The 23,291-nt window shown below is 46.3% G+C and overlaps 1 protein-coding gene across 1 annotated transcript in view; it reads left to right on the top strand.

Moving 5' to 3' along the window:
* Positions 1–14,063, top strand: part of LOC143803806 (uncharacterized) — a 60,105-nt gene extending 46,042 nt beyond the window's left edge. The window contains exons 10-14 of the mRNA XM_077281573.1: positions 4,469–4,612; positions 4,684–4,807; positions 4,886–4,956; positions 5,036–5,144; positions 9,719–14,063. Coding sequence (XP_077137688.1) covers positions 4,469–4,612; positions 4,684–4,807; positions 4,886–4,956; positions 5,036–5,144; positions 9,719–11,358 — 2,088 coding nt within the window. The 3' untranslated portion in view covers positions 11,359–14,063. The remainder of the gene's footprint in view (positions 1–4,468; positions 4,613–4,683; positions 4,808–4,885; positions 4,957–5,035; positions 5,145–9,718) is intronic.
* The last annotated feature ends 9,228 nt before the right edge of the window (positions 14,064–23,291 follow it).

Below are 23,291 nucleotides of genomic sequence, written 5' to 3'. Positions count from 1 at the left end.
GAGAAAATGGACCCCAAAAGTTGTTGTACAATTTGTCCTAAGTAGGCCAATACCCCATATGTGGGGATAAACCACTGTTTGGGCGCATGGGAGAGCTCGGAAGGGAAGGAGCGCCATTTGACTTTTCAATGCAAAATTGACTGGAATTGAGATGGGACACCATGTTGCGTTTGGAGAGCCCCTGATGTGCCTAAACATTGAAGCCCCCCACAAGTGACACCATTTTGGAAAGTAGACCCCCTAAGGAACTTATCTAGATGTGTGGTGAGCACCCTGACCCCCAAGTGCTTCACAGAAGTTTATAATGTGAAGCCGTAAAAATAAAAAATCATATTTTTTCCACAAAAAATGATCTTTTCAATCCTAATTTTTATTTTCGCAAGGGTAACAGGACCCCAAAAGTTATTGTGCAATTTGTCCTGAGTACACTGATACGTGATATGTGGGGGTAAACCACTGTTTGGGCGCATGGTAGAGCTCAGAAGGGAAGGAGTGCCAGATTTTACTGTTATGGTTTGCAGGTGCCGTGACCCACTGGGAGAGCCCATGAGATGCCAAAACAGCAGAACCCCCATAAGTGACCCCATTTTACAAACTACACCTCTCAATGAATTCATCTAGGGGTGCAGTGATCATATTGACACCATGGGTGTGTCACAGAATTTTATACCATTGGGCAGCCATGTGGAGAGTCTCGGGAGGAATGGAGCACTATTTGCCTATTCAAGTGAATGGGTCTGTGCACATGTCAGTGCGTTTTCACAGACCGTGTGTCTATGGGCAAAACACGCTGACATGTCCGTTTTTTTAATATCAGCACAGGCCAAAAAACATCCAGCACACGTGCATACGCATAACACACATGGATGTGATCCATCTGACACGCATCGGCGCCGGGGAAGAAGCGTTGCAGTAAGCGCTGTTCCCCAGCGCCGGGTGCTGAACACGGCTCTCATCAATCTCCCCTGCTCTGCCAGCAATCGGCGCGAGCAGGGGAGAATGATTCTGTCCGTGTGGTTCTGATGCGGCACTCACATGCCACAAGTATTACACACATGGACACTGATATCTCCGGTACCAGAAATATCAGGACGTGTGAAAAAGGCGTTATAGCGGGTTTTTATGTTTTGCAGCGGTCACACACTAAAAGATGCTTTTTATTGCAAAAAATAGTTTTTGCATCACGATATTTTCAGAGCTATAATTTTTCCATATTTTGGTCCACAGAGTCATGTGAGGTCTTGTTTTTTGCTTGACGAGTTGACGTTTTTATTGGTATCATTTTCGGGCACATGACATTTTTTGATCACTTTTTATTACGATTTTTGGGAGGCGGAATCAACAAAAACCAGGAATTCATGAGTTTCTTTTGAGTGGGGCGATTATACCGTTCCACGATTGGTAAAATTGATAACGCAGTTTTATTCTTCTGGTCAATACGATTACAGCCATACCTCCATTTATATTATTGTTTTATGTTTTGGCTCTTTTATACGATAAAAACTATTTTATATAAAAAAAAAATATTTTTGCATCGCTTTATTCTGAGGACTATAACTTGATTTATTTTTATGCTGATGGAGCTGTATGGTGGCTCGTTTTTTGCGGGACAAGATGACGTTTTCAGCGGTACCATTTTTATTATTATACGTCTCTTTGATCGTGTGGTATTGCACTTTTTGTTCGGTGGTATAATGATAAAGCGTTGTTTTTTGCCTTGTTTTTTTTTTGTGTTCTCTAAAGGGGTTAACTAGTGGGACAGTTTCATGGATCGGGTTGTTACAGATGCGGGGATACCAAATATGTGTACTTTTATTGTCTTGGGTTTTTTTTTTTTTCATTCAAATAATTATTTATTGATTGAAAAAATATTGATTTTTTTTATTATTATTTTTAAAAATATTTTTACAATTTTTTTTTTATTTTTTTTTTCATTCATTCTCACTTTTACACTGTGTCCCACTACAGGACACTTATTTTTTGCAGACAGATCGCTTCTATAGCATGTAGGTGAAGCAGCATCTGCATGCTATAGAATCTGTCAGCGCTGCAATCAGTGCACACTGACCTGAGAGACTTCCTGGTCATCACTGCGCATGACAGGTAGTTTCTCAGGTCTGGAGACCCGGATGTCATCATGACGACATTGGGTCTCCATGGGAGCGATTGGGACCCCGCGTCATGCCGCGGGGTGTCCAATCCAAAGGCAGTGGGGCTGCCAGCCCTCTGTCGGCTGGGGAATGCTGCGATCGTGTTCGATCGCACTATTCCAGGGGTTAAAATGCCAGGAGCAGTCTGTGACCGCTCCTAGACTTAGTGCCAGGTGTCAGCTGTGACAATCGGCCCTGATCAGCTGCACGCCACCCATGTGCATGGCCGATAGGTAATGATGTACTATTCTGTCCATGGGAATTAAGTCCCAGGTCACATGGACGAAATAGGACGACTGAGGTCAGAGAGGGGTTAAACCAGAACTGGAAGCGTTGCCCATAGCAACCAATTCAATTGCTGAGCTTTCTCTTTGGGTCGGTGCTGTATACGTGGGACTTTTTAGGGACCTGCACCCCTCGTGCGCCCATCGGGCACTGAGCCGCCCCATTTCTGTCTGGCACATGGCAGGATGGCATCGTACACAGGGACCCGATGCTTAGCACAGAGAGCAGCACATTCAGCTTTCGGTTTCACCCCATCATCCTATCGGCCGCACACTCCTCCCACCTGGACACCTATCGCATGTATTTCGTTCTAGAAATACATTTGTTCACTTGGGTTTCATTACGAATTTTGCACTGTTTGACTCTTACAGGCTACTTGTTCCACTTTGATGTAGTCTGTTCTTTTAAATCCGCAAAGCAGAGCGTTATCAACTGAGCAGCTCACTGACAGATCCTCTGTCGGCTCATTCTGCAGCTCCCGATGGACAGTGCAGCACAGAGGCTGCGGAAGGCAAACGGTGCTGTGCTGTTAGCAAAGACTTCCAGCCATTATAGGTCATTATGTAATACTAGATGGTGGCCCGATTCTAACACATCGGGTATTCTAGAATATGTATGTAGTTTATTTATGAAGATTTCAGAATAATGCAATGAAGACACAGGATTTGGCCAGCTGGGCGTGACCAATTAGCGAAGCGTGGTTCAAATCCCACGCCAATTGGCGGCCGGACTGCTCCTGTCGCTGATTGGTCGCGCCCGGCCGGCCGCAAACAATCTGTGAAGCCAGCTCCAGCTTTTTGAGGACTGTGGGCCCACGTACTATATTGCAGAGCGACGTAGTATATAGCACAGCCCACGTAGTATATAGTACAGCCCACGTAGTATATAGCACAGCCCACGCAGTATCACGTACTATATAACACAGCCACGTAGTATATAGCACAGCCCACGTAGTATATAGCACAGCCCACGTAGTATATAGCACAGCCCACGTAGTATATAGCACAGCCCACGCAGTATATAGCACAGCCAATGTAGTATATAGCACAGCCCACGTAGTATATAGCACAGCCCACGTAGTATATAACACAGCCCACGTAGTATATAACACAGCCACGTAGTATATAACACAACCCATGCAGTATATAACACAGCCCACGCAGTATATAACACCTCCACGTATATAGCACAGCCCACGCAGTATATAACACAGCCCACGCATTGTATAACACAGCCCACGTAGTATATAACACAGCCCACGTAGTATATAACACAGCCCACGTAGTATATAACACAGCCCACGTAGTATATAACACAGCCCACGTAGTATATAACACAGCCCACGTAGTATATAACACAGCCCACGTAGTATATAACACAGCCCACGTAGTATATAACACAGCCCACGTAGTATATAACACAGCCCACGTAGTATATAACACAGCCCACGTAGTATGTGACCGCTCCTAGCACTTAGTGTCAGCTGTGACAATCGGCCCTGATCAGCTGCACACCACCCATGTGCACTGCCGATCGGTAATGATGTACTATTCCGTCCATGGGAATTAAGTCCCAGGTCACATGGACGAAATAGTACATCTGAGGTCAGAGAGAGGTTAAACCAGAACTGGAAACGTTGCTCATAGCAACAAATTCAATTGCTGAGCTTTCTCTTTGGGTCAGTGCTGTATACGTGGGACTTTTTAGGGACCTGCACTCCTCATGTGCGCCCATCGGGCACTGAGCCGCCCCATTTCTGTCTGACACATGGCAGGACGGTCTCGTGTATAAAACACTTATAATTGTAGGAAAAGATCCTCCAGGAAGAAGCTCGAGCAGGGTACGTCGGGGTGCAGAGCCCGTGGGGCTGATTCTTACATGTACTGGTGTCATTTACCAAAATTGGTACATTTTTATTTTTTTGCAACATTTTGCGAATTGTAATAGATTGATCTGAACTAGGACTAGTTTTTTTCCATCAAGACCGTCTGTTAGGACACATGATCCGCACTAATGCTTCTCTCCCTACACAGGATTACACGGTAGTGTGTGACAACCGGCTCCGACCATCCGCATCTACCACGAGAGCAGAGCGAGCCTTCACCTCCATTTCTGGAGACAACAAGCAGAAGATCGTGGAGATCACCAATAAGATCCTGCAGGTGGTGAGCGGAGAGGTGAGCGTTGCCGGGGACGCCGGGACCTTATATAATGTGTTTGGGTGATGACGGGACCGTTGTATTCTCAGGTCCCTGTGAGGTGTCAGGACGTCACCGTCTATCTCTCCATGGAGGAGTGGGAGTATATGGAAGGACACAAGGACCAGTACAAGGACGTCCTGATGGAGGACCCCCGGCCCCTCACACCACCGGGTAAGAGGAGACTATAACTCTAGCTTCTGATGTCACCTGTGATGACATTTACACAACGTGTCTGTGTGCCCCTTCCAGATGGATCCAGTAGAAGCAGTGCTCCCGAGACCTGTCAGAGTGCCCTTGATGACCACCCTGAAAATAACGAGGTAGAGGAATCTGCCACAAGAACGTGACTAGACATCGTTTCATCAAACTGTACATTGTCTGGTGCCATTTTTATTTCAGATCAATGACCTGGTGATTGTGAAAGTGGAGGAGACCGAGGGAGACGAGGAGTATTATAGGACCAATCTCTCTATGAAAAAGGATGAACTGGCCACGAAGGTCGGCACAGGTAACATGATGGTCCCCGCTGTAGAAGACTCACGTATTCTTCTTCTACCATCTAACAAGGAAAACGTTTCAGTAGGGTATAGTCTTCAGCCCTCTCATCCCAGCGTGTCACATAATGGCTGACTGACGGACACCGTTGTTTTATCTCCTACATATGTGGATAGAACTCTGAGTTTTGTACAGGAACCTAAACCCTCTGAAAATGTGACCGAGCTCCCGAATCCTTGAGTTCAGTTTTCCCTTCTGCTATGCTTGGCTTTCCTTACATCTGCCTCCCCGTGCAAGTGCTCCCAATCCCACCGGTAGCTCCTTACTCTCACGGTAAAGGGAAGATAATACCCCTCCCCGCGTACCCAATAATGAGCGCTAGCACTCATCCATGGAAAATGATAGATCAGATGAGAAATGCAAATGTGTTGTAATTCAGAAGTAGAATAATCCGCACTGCCACTAAGTTGTTTCCACATTTGCCAACCCCCCTCGCCTCTTCATTGCTTCTAACATCAGACATTACTCTTCTATGCCTGAGCCCCCCACCTCCACCAGAGCTGACAGTCATCTACTTGGCTCTGTGAAATCCTATTGATGCCAAAAATCGAAATGAAATATTATCCTCATCAGATTTTATACACCATATACACATTATTTTTGTTATGCCCCCCCCCCCAATCGGTCAAGAAACAGCTATGTTCCTGCATTCAGCACAAATGCTCAGAGAAATGAACAGACTCCATAGACAGTAAAACAATATATCAATGTACAGATACATACATAGACTTTCTACTGAGCTTTCCAGTAGTCTGTGCACGGGCAGCATGGCGGAGCTGAGAGCTCAATTAGTTGGGGGTCTCGTGACATAGACTGGATCAACAGCACGTGGAAGAAGATGGGAAAACATCAACTGTGAGAGACAGAATCTAAAAATAAGAACCAGAAAAATCACATTGTATGATTTTTACATAATTAATTTGCCTTTTATTGCTGGAAATAGGCAAGAATTCTGGCTCTCACAGACCTATTAGTTTTTCTTTAATAAGCCTCCTACTGTGCACTCATTACCTGTATTAATTGCACCTGTTTGAAATTGTTATCCGTATAAAAGACCCCTGTCCACACAATCAATCACACTGCAACCTCTCCACCATGGCCAAGACCAAAGAGGTGTCTAAGGACATCAGGGACAAAATTGTAGACCTGCACAAGGCTGGGATGGGCTAGAGGGCAATAGGCAAGCAGCTTGGTGAGAAGGCAACAAGTGTTGGCGCAATTATTAGAAAATGGAAGAAACACAAGATGACTGTCAATCTTCCTCATTCTTGGGCTCCATGCAAGATTTCGCCTTGTGGGGTAAGGATGATTCTGAGAAAGGTCAGGAATCAGCCAAGAACTACACGGGAGAACCTGGTAAATGACCTGAAGAGAGGTGGGACCACAGTCTCAAACATTAGCGTTAGTGACACACTACGCCATCATGGATTAAAATCCTGCAAGACACCCAATGTCCTCCTGCTCACGCCAGCACATGTCCAGGCCCGTTTGAAGCTCAGCAATCACCATCTGGATTATCCAGAAGAGGCATGGGAGAAGGTCATGTGGTCAGATGAGACAAAATAGAACTTTTTGGTATCATCTCCATTTGCCGTGTTTGGAGGAAGGATGAATACAATCCCAAGAACACCATCCCAACCGTGAAGCATGGTGGGGGAGACATCTTACTTTGGTTATGCTTTACTGCAAAGGGGACGACTGCAAAGTATTGAATGGAGGATGGATGGGGTCATGTATTGCAAGATTTTGGCCAACAACCTCCTTCTCTCAGTAACAGCATTGAAGATGGGTCATGGATGGGTTTTCCAGCATGACAATATCACGATGAAGAAGGTGCTCACTTTTTCAATAGGAGGTGCTCAGGAGAAAACAATAATATATATCAGAGAAAAAACTCCGGCACACTATAAGTCCCAAAGAATTCCTAGAGTTTATTTTTTATTTTTTAACAATGTATGACACATAATAGGATTTCCCAAAAAAAGAGAAGAGTCCTTTTGTACACTTTGCTTGGACATATATAATTTCTTTCTCAACGTTTCGGCTTAAAAGCCTTTCTCGAGATGTCCTTTTGCGGGTACGAAGGTTCGGGCAAGGAAAACCACTTACTGAAGAGTCACATATAAACGTCGCACTACGTGCAGAGAGCCGGGGAACTGTGACCGCTCTATGAGAGCATGTTCCAGCATGACAATGACCCAAAACACACAGCCAGGGCAACTAAGGAGTGGGTCCATAAGAAGCATTTTGAGGTCCTGGAGGGGCCTAGCCAGTCTCCAGACCTGAACCCAATAGAAAATCTTTGTAGGGAGCTGAAACTCAATGTTGTCCAGTGACAGCCCCGAAACCTAAAAGATCAGGAGAAGATCTGTATGGAGGAGGGGGCCAAAATCCCTGCTGCAGTGTGTGCAAACCTGGTGAAAAACTACAGGAAACATCTGACCTCTGTAATTGCAAACAAAGGTTTCTGGACCAAATATTAAGTTCCGTTTTTCTATTTTATCACATACTAATTTCATGCAATAAAATGAAAATTAATTACCGTATTTTCCGGCGTATAAGACGACTGGGCGTATAAGACGACCCCCCAACTTTACCAGTTAAAATATAAAATCTTCTTAAAAGTCGGGGGTCTTCTTATACACCGTATGTCGTCTTATAGGGCCGGTGAATATGTGCCTTTTGGGGGGGGGGAGTGATCCTGATGACGACGAGGGGGCGTCTCACAGGAAAGTGAGTATCCCCCATTACCTTATCGTAGCGCTGCAGCGTGGAGTCTCTGTGCTGGGAGCGGCGGCTGCTGTGCTGTGGTGCGGCGGCTCCTCTTCTGCAGTGTGGGGCCTCTGTGCTGTGGGGTGGCGGCGGCGGCGTATCTTTATGCAGTCGGGGCTCCTCCGGCATCTCCTTAAAGCCTGGAGGCCCCGCCGGCAACTCCATCGGTGCAATGCGGTGGCCTCCGGGAAAATGGCCGCTGCTCAGAATCAGATCTCGTCCCGAGATCTCGGGAGACGAGATCTGAATCTGAGCAGCGGCCATTTTCCCGGAGGCCACCGCATTGCACCGATGGAGTTGCCGGCGGGGCCTCCAGGCTTTAAGGAGATGCCGGAGGAGCCCCGACTGCATGAAGATACGCCGCCACCCCACAGCACCAGAGGCCCCACACTGCAGAACAGGAGCCGCCGTCGCACAGCAGCCGCCGCTCCCAGCACAGAGACCCCACGCTGCAGCGCTACGATAAGGTAATGGGGGATACTCACTTTCCTGTGAGACGCCCCCTCGTCGTCATCAGGACCACTCCCCCCCCCACCCACCATATACACCCGGCGTACAAGACGATTCCCGGCGTATAAGACGACCCCCGACTTTTAAGAAGATTTTCAGGGGTTAAAAAGTCGTCTTATACGCCGGAAAATACGGTATGAAATAATCATACAATGTAATTTTCTGGATTTTAGTTTTAGATTCTGTTTCTCACAGGTGAAGTGTACCTACCATATAAATTACAGACCTCTCCATTCATTGTAGGTGGGAAAACATGAAAAATTGGCAGTGGATCAAATACTTATTTTCCCCACTGTATATAAATAGAAAAAAAGTTCTATCCGTTGCAGGCTGATGTCACGTGGCTGTAGTATGAGTGCAGTTCATATTGACATCCTCCAGATTTCCTCTAGTTTTCGTAAGCCGAAGCTTTATGAGAACCATATACAGATTTATGTTGGGTTTAAAGGAAATCTGTCATCAGTTTTTGTTGTGTAATCTGAGAGCAGCAAGATGTAGGGGCTGAGGCCCTGGTTCCGGTGATGTTAATTACTAGGGTGTGTTAAGCTGTTTGAATTCTATCAGTGTTTTATCAGCAAGACATTATCACTCATGGACTAGGTGTCTCGTCCCACCACGCCCCCTCCACTGATTAATGTATATAGAAGGCAGCCAATCAGTGGTGTGGGCGGGGTTATCCATGGCTCAGCATTCCGAGCTCTGCTAGATCTGCAGCAGAGAAAACGTATCATAATTGTTGCATCCAATAACCTGAGTGATACATCGCTGGAATCAGGGTCTCGACCCCTACATCATTCTGCTGTCGGATTACATAACAAAAACCTGCTGACATATTCTCTTTAAATGCACTGTATCAGGATGTTGTGTTAGTAAGGGTATGTTCATATGTCCTTTTGGATTTGTCGGACCAGTCACAATTGTTGATTGCAGATATATATAGGAGGTGCCTGCTGTTTACGTACATTAGTCTGGTCCATAAATCGGACGCACGCCGTGGTGTTATTCATAGAGATCTGAGCTCTGTGTATAAAGTAAAAGATAGGTTAACATTGGGTCTGCATGGGTAACAAACACGAAAAATACGCTAGTGTGAACAAACCCTTAGGTAGATCAAACAAAAAATAGATTGTGAAGATTTGAAAAAAAAAATTATACATTTATTTATTACATGCAAGTAAAATGATACAACTGTGTAAAACGAGCAAAAAAAAACAATGAAAAATAATTTCCTTTTCTTCCTAACAGACGACCTGATGAGTCGCCAGTGCAGTCCTCTCTCTTCTGACTGTGAAGTTGAAGACTGTACTTTCCAAAATACTTCTGAGAAACATAAAGAAGACGTTCGTGTCTCCAACAGCAAAGATCTCCCATCTGACCCCGCTGGCCCTGAAGGGCCTTCATCTGGTCAGTCTCAAATTGTCAGAAATCATGGAATCGAGGACCGATTTTACTGCTTCGAATGCCAAGAACACTTCACAGATAAAACTACTTTTCTTGAGCATCGGAGAATGCACACGGGAGAGCGGCCGTATACTTGTCTGGAATGTGGGAAAACCTTCACCTGGAGATCAAATCTTTGTGAACATCAAAAAACTCACAGGGAGAAGAAGCCATTTGTGTGCTCAGTGTGCCAGAAATGTTTCAAACACAAGTCAGGTCTGGATAGACACCAGAGAATTCACACAGGGGAGAAGCCACATTCATGTTCAGTTTGTGGAAAATGTTTCACAAATAGGCAACATCTTGTTGAACATCACAGAGTTCACACTGGAGAGAAGCCGTTTCCGTGTCCCGAATGTGGAAGATGTTTTGCAATTAAATCAAATCTTTATGCCCATCAGAAAACTCACACTGGAGAGAGGCCATATAAGTGTCCAGTATGTCAGAGATGTTTTATCCTAAAGACAGATCTTATTATCCATCAGCGAATTCACACAGGGGAGAGGCCATATTCATGTACTATGTGCGGGAGATCTTTTAACCGGCAAAGAGACCTTGCTAGACATGAGAGAATCCACACTGGGGAGAAGCCATACTCTTGTCCAGAATGTGCGAGATGTTTTATACAGAAACAAGCTCTTCTTACACATCAGAGAACTCACATGGGTGAGAATCCATGTTCATGCTTGGAATGTGGGAAATGTTTTGAAAATAAAGCAAATCTTGAAGAACATCAGAAAGTTCACATGGAGGATAAGCCATTTTCATGTTTTGTTTGTGGAAAAAATTTCAGTCGGAAAGCTGACCTACTAAGACACGAGAGAATTCACTCGGGAGAGAAGCCATTCACCTGTTCAATATGTGGAAAGTGCTTTAGCAATAAACCACATCTTGTGGAACACGAGAGGATTCACACAGGGGAGAAACCATTCTCATGTACAGATTGTGGGAAATGTTTTAGATTGAGAAACAATCTTAATGTACATAGGAGAATTCACACCGGTGAACGTCCGTTTTCATGTTCAGAATGTGGAAGATGTTTCACGCAGAAATCAGATCTAACTGCACATAAGAGAAGTCACACAGGAGAGAAACCATACGTGTTTCCAGACTGTGGGAAACGTTTTACAAGGAAGCGAAGTCTTGTTGAACACAAGAGAATACATACAGGGGAGAAGCCGTACTCCTGTTCAGATTGTGGAAGACGCTTTAATCAGAAACAATCTCTTGTTGTACATCAGAGAATTCACTCAGAAGAGAAGCCATACTTGTGTTCAGAATGTGGGAAAGGGTTTAACCAGAAACAAGCTCTTATCATGCATCAGAAAAAACACTCCAATGAGAATCCGTATTCCTGTCTTGAATGCGGACAACAGTTTATCAAGCTACAGGCTCTTATCGCACATCAGAGGTGTCACATGGTTGAAAGGCCGTTATCGCACTGAAGAAGGTTTGTTTTAGTGGGCAGAGTGTTGGAAAGGATTTTATGCAGAAATAATCTCCTTATTGTTTATCGGAGAGATTGCATCAGGGACAAATTGGCCATGTGGACACTTGTGCATCAAAGGACTCTCATTGGGAGAGCTGATATTAAAAGTGAAGAATAGAGGAAGGCTTTTCTAAGTTGTTACATATTTTCTGCAGTTATAATTGGAGAATTTTTCTTTTTGTTAATCAATATCATACCCCAGAACTACCACAACAGTGACTATAGGACCTGTCGAGGTAGGATGCATTATCATCTTTAATATGCATCTTTGACGTTCAGCGGGATGGTAGGACTGTAATGTGACTGTTCAGTGTAATGAAGGCAATCATCCTAAAATTAGATGAAGTAAAGACTCATTCATTAACTGTGTAAATCACCTGATTATTGACTAGCGGCGTCATGGCTTAGTGGCCTCGTGAGCATTTTCCACGTACGTCGCTCTTCTACGTCCTATGGAAGTTGGTGCCACCTACAGATGATGCAAATCATTTTGCAGGATCCGTTCCAGCAGCCACATCAGTGATGGGAGCCCTGCGACCTAAATTTACCGGCCGAGCTTTTCATTTAATTAGCCGGCCTGGTGCAATGTCAAATGTGCGCAGGCTCGGACTGGCCCATCGGAGAACAGGAGAATCCTCCGGTAGGCCCCTGTGAAGGAGTGTTTAGGAGTAGTGCTATTACACTTTATTTACAATTTGTAGAAAAAGGTATAATCATCAAACAAGCTAGCTAAATTAATATTACATAGAAGAAAAAGTAAATTTTGTGTACTGGGTTCAGCTGAACAGTGGCCCCAAGAATCAATGTGGACCTTTGCTAACCCAGCCTGACAGTGCTGTACAGAGTCTGGTCGCATAAGCCGGGCTAATCAAAAGAGGAACTGGGGATGCCGTGTGGTAAGGTTTTAGTTTTCAGGGCTCCCACTGATTACTGACCTGACCACTGCTCCGGGTCCTGGTTGTTGATTTGCCTCCATCTCTTGCTTTGACATTTATAGCTTTCTGAAGCCCATGAAGTAATTACTTTATTGATAAAGGCACTCTGCTCTTTAAAGAGGTTGTCCACAACTCGGACAATCCCTATTTGATCTAAATATTTGCATTTATAAAATAAAGCCTATACTCACCTTCTGTGCCAGGGCCGTTCCCACAGTGTCGGTGCTGGCTCTCGCCGTGGCACCTGTACTGTGACACATGATCCCGGCGCCCAATCAGCGCTGCCACCACTGTCTCGGCCTTCTGTCGAATTGAACATGAAGAGGAAATCGGGGCTGTGGCTGATCTGACTTCCTGTTCATGCGCCATCTGACAGGACCTGAGACATTGACGACAGCGCTGACTGGACACCAGTGTCACAACAACCGCACGGGATCCCTGGGGAAGAGCGAGTGGCCACGTCGCGGGAACAGGGACAGGAGGTGAGCATAGGCTATTATCGGGGCCAAGCATGGGGTATTAGAAGGGGTTATCCAAGTAGTGGACAACTTCGTCAAGGCTCCTGTCCATATCGGGGCTCCTTCACATAGCAGTCATTTTTCTCATACCCGAAAAAACAGCTAGAGTTTCATTAATGGTTTTGATCAGAGTTTGGTCAGAGTCCTTTTTTACCATCAGAGTTTGGATCTTATTTATTTATTTTTTTTAGATGGTGGTTTTTGCAGTTTCTCCTATCAAACAGTCCGTGATAATTCAGGTTCAGCTCACGGGTGTCGTCCATATATTATATTAGCAAGAAAAGACAAAAACTGACGTGTGAATGAGCCCTTAGACTAATGTTGGCCAAATCTTCCAATTTCATCTGGATCAGCCGGCGGTCTATGGGGACCCTCTGATGCTCCGAAGAACAATCTGACAAACTGGATCTCCAACGGCCACTCAGTTTGTTCTATTAGCTGAGACTCCTGGCAGCGGCTCTGGTAGAGACCCCCGGAGAGATCCGCGAAGAGCTCCTGTGTATGGCGGAGCTTGGAGCGATGGATCAGCCGATGGTTAGCGGAAGTGTATGAGGGGGAGGCGTTACCTTCTGCTTTACAAAACATACTCCTGATCTGTAGATGATGGGTCCCCAGTGAGGAGATGATCATACGCAACTATATAGTTATTAATCTCACACTTTTAGGATCTGTGGACTTGATTGTTTTGTGTTTTTTTTTGTTGTTTTTTTTGTACAAGCCACAGATTTTGTCAAATAACAGAACCTTGTCCTGACAGAAGGGAAACTGTGAGCGGCCATACACACATCTAATGTTACTCTCATAATACAGAGAATGGAAGATGCTCATCTAAGAATCCCTAGAGTGGGCCATCACAGATAAGGTGTGGAGTGGGCCATCACAGATAAGGTGCGGAGTGGGCCATCCACAGATAAGGTGCGGAGTGGGCCATCCACAGATAAGGTGTGGAGTGGGCCATCACAGATAAGGTGTAGAGTGGGCCATCACAGATAAGGAGTGGAGCGGGCCATCACAGATAAGGTGTGGAGTGGGCCATCACAGATAAGGTGTGGAGTGGGCCATCCACAGATAAGGTGTGGAGCGGGCTATCACAGATAAGGTGTGGAGCTGGCCATCACAGATAAGGAGTGGAGCGGGCTATCACAGATAAGGTGTGGAGCGGGCTATCACAGATAAGGAGTGGAGCGGGCCATCACAGATAAGGAGTGGAGCGGGCCATCACAGATAAGGAGTGGAGTAGGCCATCACAGATAAGGAGTGGAGTAGGCCATCACAGATAAGGTGTGGAGCGGGCTATCACAGATAAGGAGTGGAGCGGGCTATCACAGATAAGGTGTGGAGCGGGCTATCACAGATAAGGAGTGGAGCGGGCCATCACAGATAAGGAGTGGAGCGGGCCATCACAGATAAGGAGTGGAGTAGGCCATCACAGATAAGGAGTGGAGTAGGCCATCACAGATAAGGAGTGGAGCGGGCCATCACAGATAAGGAGTGGAGCGGGCCATCACAGATAAGGAGTGGAGTAGGCCATCACAGATAAGGAGTGGAGTAGGCCATCACAGATAAGGAGTGGAGCGGGCCATCACAGATAAGGAGTGGAGCGGGCCATCACAGATAAGGAGTGGAGTAGGCCATCACAGATAAGGAGTGGAGCGGGCCATCACAGATAAGGAGTGGAGCGGGCCATCACAGATAAGGAGTGGAGTAGGCCATCACAGATAAGGTGTGGAGTGGGCAGCCAGTCGTCCTGTAGCAGATATTAATCATGTACAAGGAGAGAAGCTGCTGCTGGAGACACATGTCGGTCTACATGGAGTTGGGAGTGATATAGTTTTTTTGTTAATAAACGGTTTTTACTTATTTTCTTCACATTACCTGCAGCTTACCTTGAGTTCTTCTACCTAGGACGCCGGTGCCTGCGGCGGGTATATAATATCGCACTGTATTACGGCACCATTACACAGAAAGGACACAGGTCTTCTGAAACCAGAAATCCTCTCTAATGATAGGACTGATGTTTTCTTCTCATGTCTCCAGTCCCTTCATATTTAGACTACGTCACCGTCCATCCAGCTTTCCCAATGTACATTACCATCCACCCAGCTTTCCCTATATACATCACCGTCTACCCAGCTTTCCCTATATACATCACCATCCATCCAGCTTTCCCTATATACATCACCATCCACTCAGCTTTCCCCATATACATCACCATCCACCCAGCTTTCCCCATATACATTACAGTCTACCCAGCTTTCCCCATATACATCACCGTCTACCCATCTTTCCCCATATACATCACCGTCTACCCATCTTTCCCCATATACATCACCGTCTACCCAGCTTTCCTCATATACATCAGCGTCTACACAGCTTTCTTCATATACATCACCATCCACCCATCTTTCCCCATATACATCACCGTCTACCCAGCTTTCCTCATATACATCAGCGTCTACACAGCTTTCTTCATATACATCACCATCCACCCAGCTTTCCCCATATACATCACCATCCACCCAGCTTTCCCCATATACATCACCATCCACCCAGCTTTCCCCATATACATCACCGTCCACCCAGCTTTCCCCATATACATCACGGTCCACCCAGCTTTCCCCATATACATCACCGTCTACCCAGCTTTTCCCATATACATCACTGTGTACCCAGCTTTTCCCATAGACATCTCGGTCCGCCCAGCTTTCCACATATACATTTCCGTCCACCCAGCTTTCCCCATATACATCACCGTCCATCCAGCTTTCCCATATACATCACCATCCATCCAGCCTTCCTATGTACATCACTGTTCACCCAGTTTTCCCCATACAAATAACTACCCAATCAGCTTTCCCCATATATATCACCATCTACCCAGCTTTCCCATATACATCACTATTCACCCACTTTTCTCCAAACAAATAACTACCCACCCAGCTTTCCCCATATACATCACCATCCACCAGCTTTCCCAATATACATCACCGTCCAACCTAGCTTTCCCATATACATCTCCGTCCATCCAACTTTCCCATATACATCACCATCCACCCAGCCTTCCTATAAACATCACTGTTCACCCAGTTTTCTCCATACAAATAACTACCCACTACGTTTTCCCCATATACATCATCTTCCAGCCAGCTTTCCCACATACATCACTATTCACCCAGTTTTCTCCATACAAATAACTACCCACCCAGCTTTCCCATATACGTCACCATCCACCCAGCCTTCCTATATACATCACTATTCACCCAGTTTTCCCCATACACATAACTACCCACCCAGCTTTCTCCTTATACATCTCCATCAACCCTTCTTTTCACTATATACATCGTCAACCCAGCTTTTCCCATTAACATAACTGTTCACCAACCTTTCCCATATACATAACGACCTACCCAGCGTTACCCATACATCACCATCTACCCCAGCTCTCCCTATATACATAAGTCCACCCACCTTTTGCATATACCGTACATCTCCATGCACCCAGTTTTTCAATATACATCACCGTCCACCCAACTTTTTTTTTATATACATCACTATCCACACAGCTTTCCCCATTTACATAACCATTCACCCAACTTTCCCATATACATAGCTACCTACCCAACTTTCCCCATTTACATCACCATCCACCCAGCTTTTCCCATATACATCACCATCCAGATTCCCCATATACATCACTATCCAACCAGCTTTTTTATATGTATAGCTATCCATTTAGCTTTCCCATATACATCTCTATCCACCCAGCTTTCCCATGTACATCGCTATCCACTCAGCTTTCCCCATATACATCATCCACCAAACTTTCCCAATATACATCACCGTCCAACCTAGCTTTCCCATATACCGTATTTTTCAGACTATACGCACTTTTTTCCAAAAATATTTTGGGGGAAAATGGGGGTGCGTATTATAGTCTGAATATACTTACAAATCCTGTGGCGGCAGCAGGAGTCGGGAGATTCTGCGGCTATCCCGGTCCGACGCTGATCACAGGTTGGTGTAGCAGGTTAGGCGGTGGTCCTCTGTGGTGAGGGGGGGGGCTCCGCCGGCATCTTGTCAAAGCCCGGAGGCCCCGCATATCCATTGCTGCGATGCGGTGGCCTCCGGGAAAATAGCTGCTGGGGGCGGCGCATGCTCAGATTGAGATCTCTGCAATCAGATCTCATCTCCCGAGATCTCAATCTGCTGCGATGCGGTGGCCTCCAGGAAAATGGGCGGAGCATGCTCAGATTGAGATCTTGGTAACGAGATCTCATCTCCCGAGGTCTCGGCACGAGATCTCGTTGCCGAGATCTCAATCTGAGCATGCGCTGCCCCCGGTGGCCATTTTCCCGGAGGCCACCGTGTAACACCCCAGATTCCTGGTTGTTACAGTGACATTGCTTTCCTTATGGGGAGAGTGATGTCATGCTTGGAAGCGAGGAAGGATCTCTTTTATCAGGTACACACAAGCATGCAACATGTTCACACTCCAGGCCAGAAGGGGGAGCTCTGAGCCAGCTTGTGGGTGACTCCCCTATATATATTCTGGTCTGGAGGGAAGGTCAGACAGTCTGTCAGAGGGACAGAGAAGAGAGCAGTCAGACAGTGATAGTCAAAAAGACTGAAGGGGCCATGCAGCCACGAGAGGTGCTGCAGCTCCTGGCAAGAGACAGAAGAGAAGGAAGAACAGATTGTAGTGAGGGTATAGGGTAAGTGGAGTGCAGGAGAGTGAAGAACTGGGGAGATAGCTGCAACTGGGCTACTTCCCTACTGAGCGCAGACACCGGTTGCCGGAAGAACGAGGTTGTGAGGGACTCCATGTCTCACAGCAGAAACCGTCAGGACAGCTGGATTACAAGTCACCTGTCCGCCCTTACACCTGAGGACACAGTAGCTCATAGAGCCCGGATTGTGATAGAGACCCTGTAAAAAGGTTTGAGCCACCTGTCATACCGGTAGTGTCCTTCCAACCTGGAGGACAGAGAGAACGTGAGGATCTTGTGAGAGGCTTAAGGCAGCAAGGGACTACACCACTGCCCCGGAGGGAAGGCTTCTAACTCCACCTGGTAAAGGGGACTCCCAACGTGCTTCCAAGCCGGCCAGACCATTGACATCTGTGATCCAGTACCCTGGACTGTGGCTGCCTGAATTCATCAGCAAACCAGGTAAAGGGACTGCAAACCTGTGTCCTATGTTTCTTGCTATACATCCCACCATCTTCATCTATACACCGGAGCCCTGGGTACCCAACTTCACCTGTGGGAAGTTATACCATCTTAGCGGCCATAACATCACCCCAGTGGACTCCTTTAAGCAGCGTCAGTCATCCCTGACCGAGAACCACAGGTGGTGTCAAGAACAAACTTTATTCACAAAACCCCTTTTATGGACATTCCCTTTCACTTCGGTGCCCAGGGCACAGACTGGGTCGCTGCCACCGTGACCTCCCCTGTAACAACGACCGGACCTGGCGGGCGTTCCAACCACATCCCAGCAATGGATATGCGGGGCCTCCAGGCTTTGACAAGATGCCGGAGGAGCGCCCCCCCCCCCCCCCCCGCACAACAGAGCACCTCTGCCGCACCAGCCTGGGATGGGATTTCCTGGAGGCCACCGCACCAGCCTGGGATGGGAGTCATATCGCCAGTCCACCGAACACCCCCTGTGACCTCGCTCTGCCAGTGCTGCTGATTTCCCCCCCCCCCCCCAGGTAAGCGGAATTTGGACTGTAAGACCCCCATTTGACACATTAATTTTTTTTTTCCCCATTTTCCTTCTGAAAATTTGGGGTGATTCTCATGGTCCGGTGCTTCTTATAGTCCGAAAAAATACGATATATAAAATTAACTTGAAGCCTCCTCACCTGTGGGGTGAAAAATATGAAAAATAAACACTCTACAGAATGAAATCATAATATTCCTACCCAGTGTCACATTCTTCCATAACTTTACGTTTTTCTGACTCTTCCTTATTTCTGAGTAGCGCAGACATTATCTGGTTGACAGCAGTGAAGGGTTCGCTTTGGAGAGACACTCGGCTTCTTCTGTGCCAGTGATATTTGCTGACTGTGTTTATCTCCCTATTGATGTCACCGTCAGTGGATGGGACGCCATAGACAGTGTCCAGATTCCTCAGTGTCAGCAGTCTGGGAATATTTAGCGTAGTTGACACTTCTGGCCATATTTTTCTCCCTCCTCAGCAATCACACATATAAAATGTTCCATGGCCTCCTCCTGCTGACACCCAAGGGGACAATTTCTATCTGAAACACTCAGATATTTTAGGTTTCCCCTGACAAAGACCCTACTATGTAATGACAGCCAAAAGATGTCAAAAAGTTTAGCTGGAAGTCATTTCCCATTGAGAAACTGGAGACTTTCTTGGAGGGTCATGGTGACACAATCTCTCAGGGCCAATGGAGTGTAGAAGAAAGCCCCCCGAATATGAACAAAGAGGTCCTTGCTCGTATTACTCTGTGTAAGACTTCTCCAGTCTCCACTCCCGACACCAGGCCGTTCTCCAGATACTGAAGGAGGTGGTCACCTGACCATCTCCTCTTGAGATTTCCGTCTCATACTCAAGATTCTGCAAAAGGCAATATTCAATCCCTGATACTATTCACCCACAGGGAGCTGTTGTTCATGTCCATGATCCCAAAATATACCTTTAGAAACGAGTCAAAAAAGACCCTTGGATTTTGCATATCCAGTCCACTCGTTCTCCGCATTAGGTAAATTATACCCCTCCTTATCGGTTTCAACCTATTCCCCCACAAGTGCTTTAAGAACAGGCTGAAGAGCCTGGCTGAGAAAGATTCTGGCAAAGGAAAAACGACAGACACACAAGAAGATGTGCCAAACTGGGAGCCTGCCAACAGTGTCGGGGACAAACAGACTAATCTAGAAAACAGGATCTTCGCCAGCATCTTCTTGTCAACATTCAAGAAGGCAATTGGGTCAGTTGTCCTTAAGCACCATGATCCCGTCCAAGAATCAAGGAGGTATACCTGCTGCACTGATACTGCCTTATCTCAGATTTCAGCTGGTCAATCCTTGGCCTTCCCCACCCGCCAAATAGTGACTCCAATTTATAACTCAGCCTTAGGTACTGGCAATACTTACTGCCCACCTTATTAACTGACAGTCTGCTCAAGAGAGATCTGATATCATCCTTGATGTCCTCCCACCAGTCAGCCATGTTATCATAGAAATCGACTCTCAAGATGACTCTGAGAATGGGAGTGGACCCACCTCTGAACAGATACATGATCCAGGAGGCTGAAATTAATCTTCCATAACCTCCTACCAGCATCAGGACGTTAAGCCAAATCTATTCTACTACTTCTATCAGAACAGGAATAGGTGAATTTTGGCTTTTGACCTCCCCGTGCAAAAATGTCACCTAATCCAGCCTGCAGAATGATGTTATTTAAGACTTTGCCATCACTGGTCACGATCCTGCCTGAGATGCTGTCACCTGATGTCATTATAAAGATGAAGTCCCCCGCCATTACCACCAGAAGACAGATGAAGAGAAATGACTTGACATTATTAAACAGCTGTGGCCCATAGATGTTAATAAGCCGGAGCCGTCTACCATGAACAGTGAATTCCATGACCAGACGTCATCCTATAACCACTTCCGTCATCCTATGTACTGTCACATCATTGGTGTTAAAAAGGGTAGTGACCCCTGCATAAGGCTCCACAGCCCTGGCCAGAATGATGGACCAGACTCCATTCCCTCTCAGCCTCTCTCATAACCCCTTGAGACGTCAGTTGTGTCTCCTGTGGGAAGATGACTTCTGTGTCCAGGTTTCTAAGATGACCATAGACTGTGTATCTCGTCCTCCTCACCTTAATGCTGTTCATGTTGAAGTCAGTTGTAAAGAGAACGTCGCCATCACAATACTACAACAATGGAGTAGAGAACTGCAGGCCGTTATCATCAGTAGGAGTCATTCTCTCCACCACCCGTCTCTGTCAGGCTCTACCTGAATGTCGACAGGTGAGGGTGCAGCGCCCCAGAGTCCTGGTCGTTGCAGTACTGTGGCTCCGCCACTAAGGGGAGCCATGGTACGTCTGATGGCACTGAAGGAGTTCATCTGACCAGGTATCACAGACACCAATACATTTCACAGCCGGGCCTCCAGGGGGAGCTAAGGGTTCTATTTATTAGGCCACTCCTCACATACTGGTAAAACTGGGGGTCAGGCAGGAAGTTAGAGAGAAAGCTGACTGGGTTGGAACCAGGCAACACCTTGTGGCAGAGGGTGTTGTGGGAGAAGATTCAGTAGGGTCCCTGTCAGGGGTGGGATCCTGACAGAGGCCTGGCAACTTGAGAGAACGTAACGGGACCGTGCCTGCTCAGTATAGCGGCGGTGCCCAAGGAAGGATTAGAAGCGAGATAGATTGTGCTGAGTGAGAAACGAGATCAAAGCAATAAGGAGAATACCAGTAGGAGTCGTGCTGTAAGACCGAGGCAACATCCTACTGAGGCGCAAACAACCGGTGGCCGGAACGCCGAGGAAGTATTTCTATATACAGCTTCAGGCAATACTTCAAACCTACGGCAGGACAGTCAGTCTCAGGCGGGCTGTCTCACCTAAATCACCTATGCAGTCTTGGGGGGCAACTTGTGGAGAGGGGCGACTCTAGGGTCCCGGAAGAGCTCCGAGCCTACCCGTCAAACGGGTGCCGTCCTAACCGTAACATCAGGGAGGGACGGAGGATTAGCAGAACATCATCTAATCGAGTTGTGAGGGAACTTAAGAAACAGACACAACAGTTGTGGGGACTTTCCGTAAGCACAGCAGGGAAGGACCGCAACACATAGCGCTAGCAGGTAGGCACAGATTTCCACCTGCAAAGAGAACTCTGGAGGTGCCATTGGGCCGGCCGGACTTGCGCAGCCTGGTGAACCGTATTCCGGACTGAGGACCCAGAGACCTTCAGTAAAGAGGTAAAGAGACTGCAACCTGGTGTCCTCGTTATTTACCCGCGTCCGGCACTACCACCATCCACATCCATCATATCATTTACTGTGCGCCCCTCAGCAGGGTCACGGACCGGGCCTAGCCACCGTGACAACCCCAGAGCAGAGACTCACAGGCCCGGTACCGGGTACCCCTCGGCCCTGCGGCAGTGGGGGCGCTGCAAGGGCTTCCCCATAGTAGGTGGATAGTCCTCTATGGTCAAGTCAGACTTGTCCTCTATTGTTTTTTTTTGTTTTGTTTTTGTTTTTCCAACAAATTTTATTGATTTTATATATTTAATAGAGGCAAAGGGTAAAGGAAAAAAGGATGAAAGGAAAAGACAGGCATACATGTATACAGTATACTGTAGCTTACACAAACAGAAAACGACTGTAGCTTACGCAAACCAATTAAACGTAGCTCAGTATCAAACCTAATATAACTGTCGCTTCTCAATAAAACAGCAAGTACGTTGTATGATGTATATAAGGGCCTGTCCTATCTGGAATCACATAAAGGTGATCCTAGGACTTTGTGGGGGCAAAGTACGGTTCATTTACAAGCCACAATTGAGGAATAAATGGAAAACAGCTTTTCTAGGAACTTTAATAATAAAGTTACCGACTTCAATAAATGTTGATTGTAGTACTTTTCACTTGGGGACATAGGTTTGATTTGGACATAGAAAGGAGACCAGGAGAGCCAACGTGGGGAGACTATGCCGGCTCATTTCAGGAAGTCAACTCCTCCCGTTGGAGAAGAAATAGTAATCAGTTTAGATGCGAATTTAATTTGTAGCGTGGAGAACTGAGTCCAATTGTAAGGTATTCTGGCTTTTAGAAGCTCACGTGTAGTGGATTGAAATAATTTCCGCTTTTGCAGAGTTTCTTTAGATAGGTCTGTAAAAAAGGTTAAATGACTATATGGAGAAGAGAGGAATCTTGGCTCTTTTGATATACCCAGTAGTGTGTTTCTTACCCAGATGGGGTAAAATGAGACAATAAAATCTGTAGCAACATAGAATGGAAGAGCAGATGGCCTGTATACTCTAACGGCCTTTTCAATTAAGTTTTCCCCTTTGGCTTTAGGAATTAGATGAGTAATTAGCGAAGAAATGTAATCCCTTAACTGGAAGTTTTGGACCGACTTCGGAATCCCTCTGATCTTCACATTGTTTTTCCTTTTGAAGTCTTCCAAATTAGCTAGACTGTTTCTGAAGGAAGTAATATACTTCTGGATGTTTTCCAATGAATCTGAGGTTGTCATTCCTATAGTGTGTGAAGTCTCGTAAATTTTGTATGAGGAATTAATTATTTCTGTGACATCGGAAGATCTGTTAGATGCCCCTTTAATATTTGAGAGTGTAGCATCAGCTACAGTTGTGGCCAAAAGTATTGACACCCCTGCAATTCTGTCAGATAATACTCAGTGTTTTCCTGAAAATGATTGCAAACACAAA

The sequence above is a fragment of the Ranitomeya variabilis genome, chromosome 2, assembly GCF_051348905.1.
Source record: "Ranitomeya variabilis isolate aRanVar5 chromosome 2, aRanVar5.hap1, whole genome shotgun sequence".
Classification (NCBI taxonomy): domain Eukaryota; kingdom Metazoa; phylum Chordata; class Amphibia; order Anura; family Dendrobatidae; genus Ranitomeya; species Ranitomeya variabilis.
This window is presented reverse-complemented; position numbering and strand designations above follow the sequence as displayed.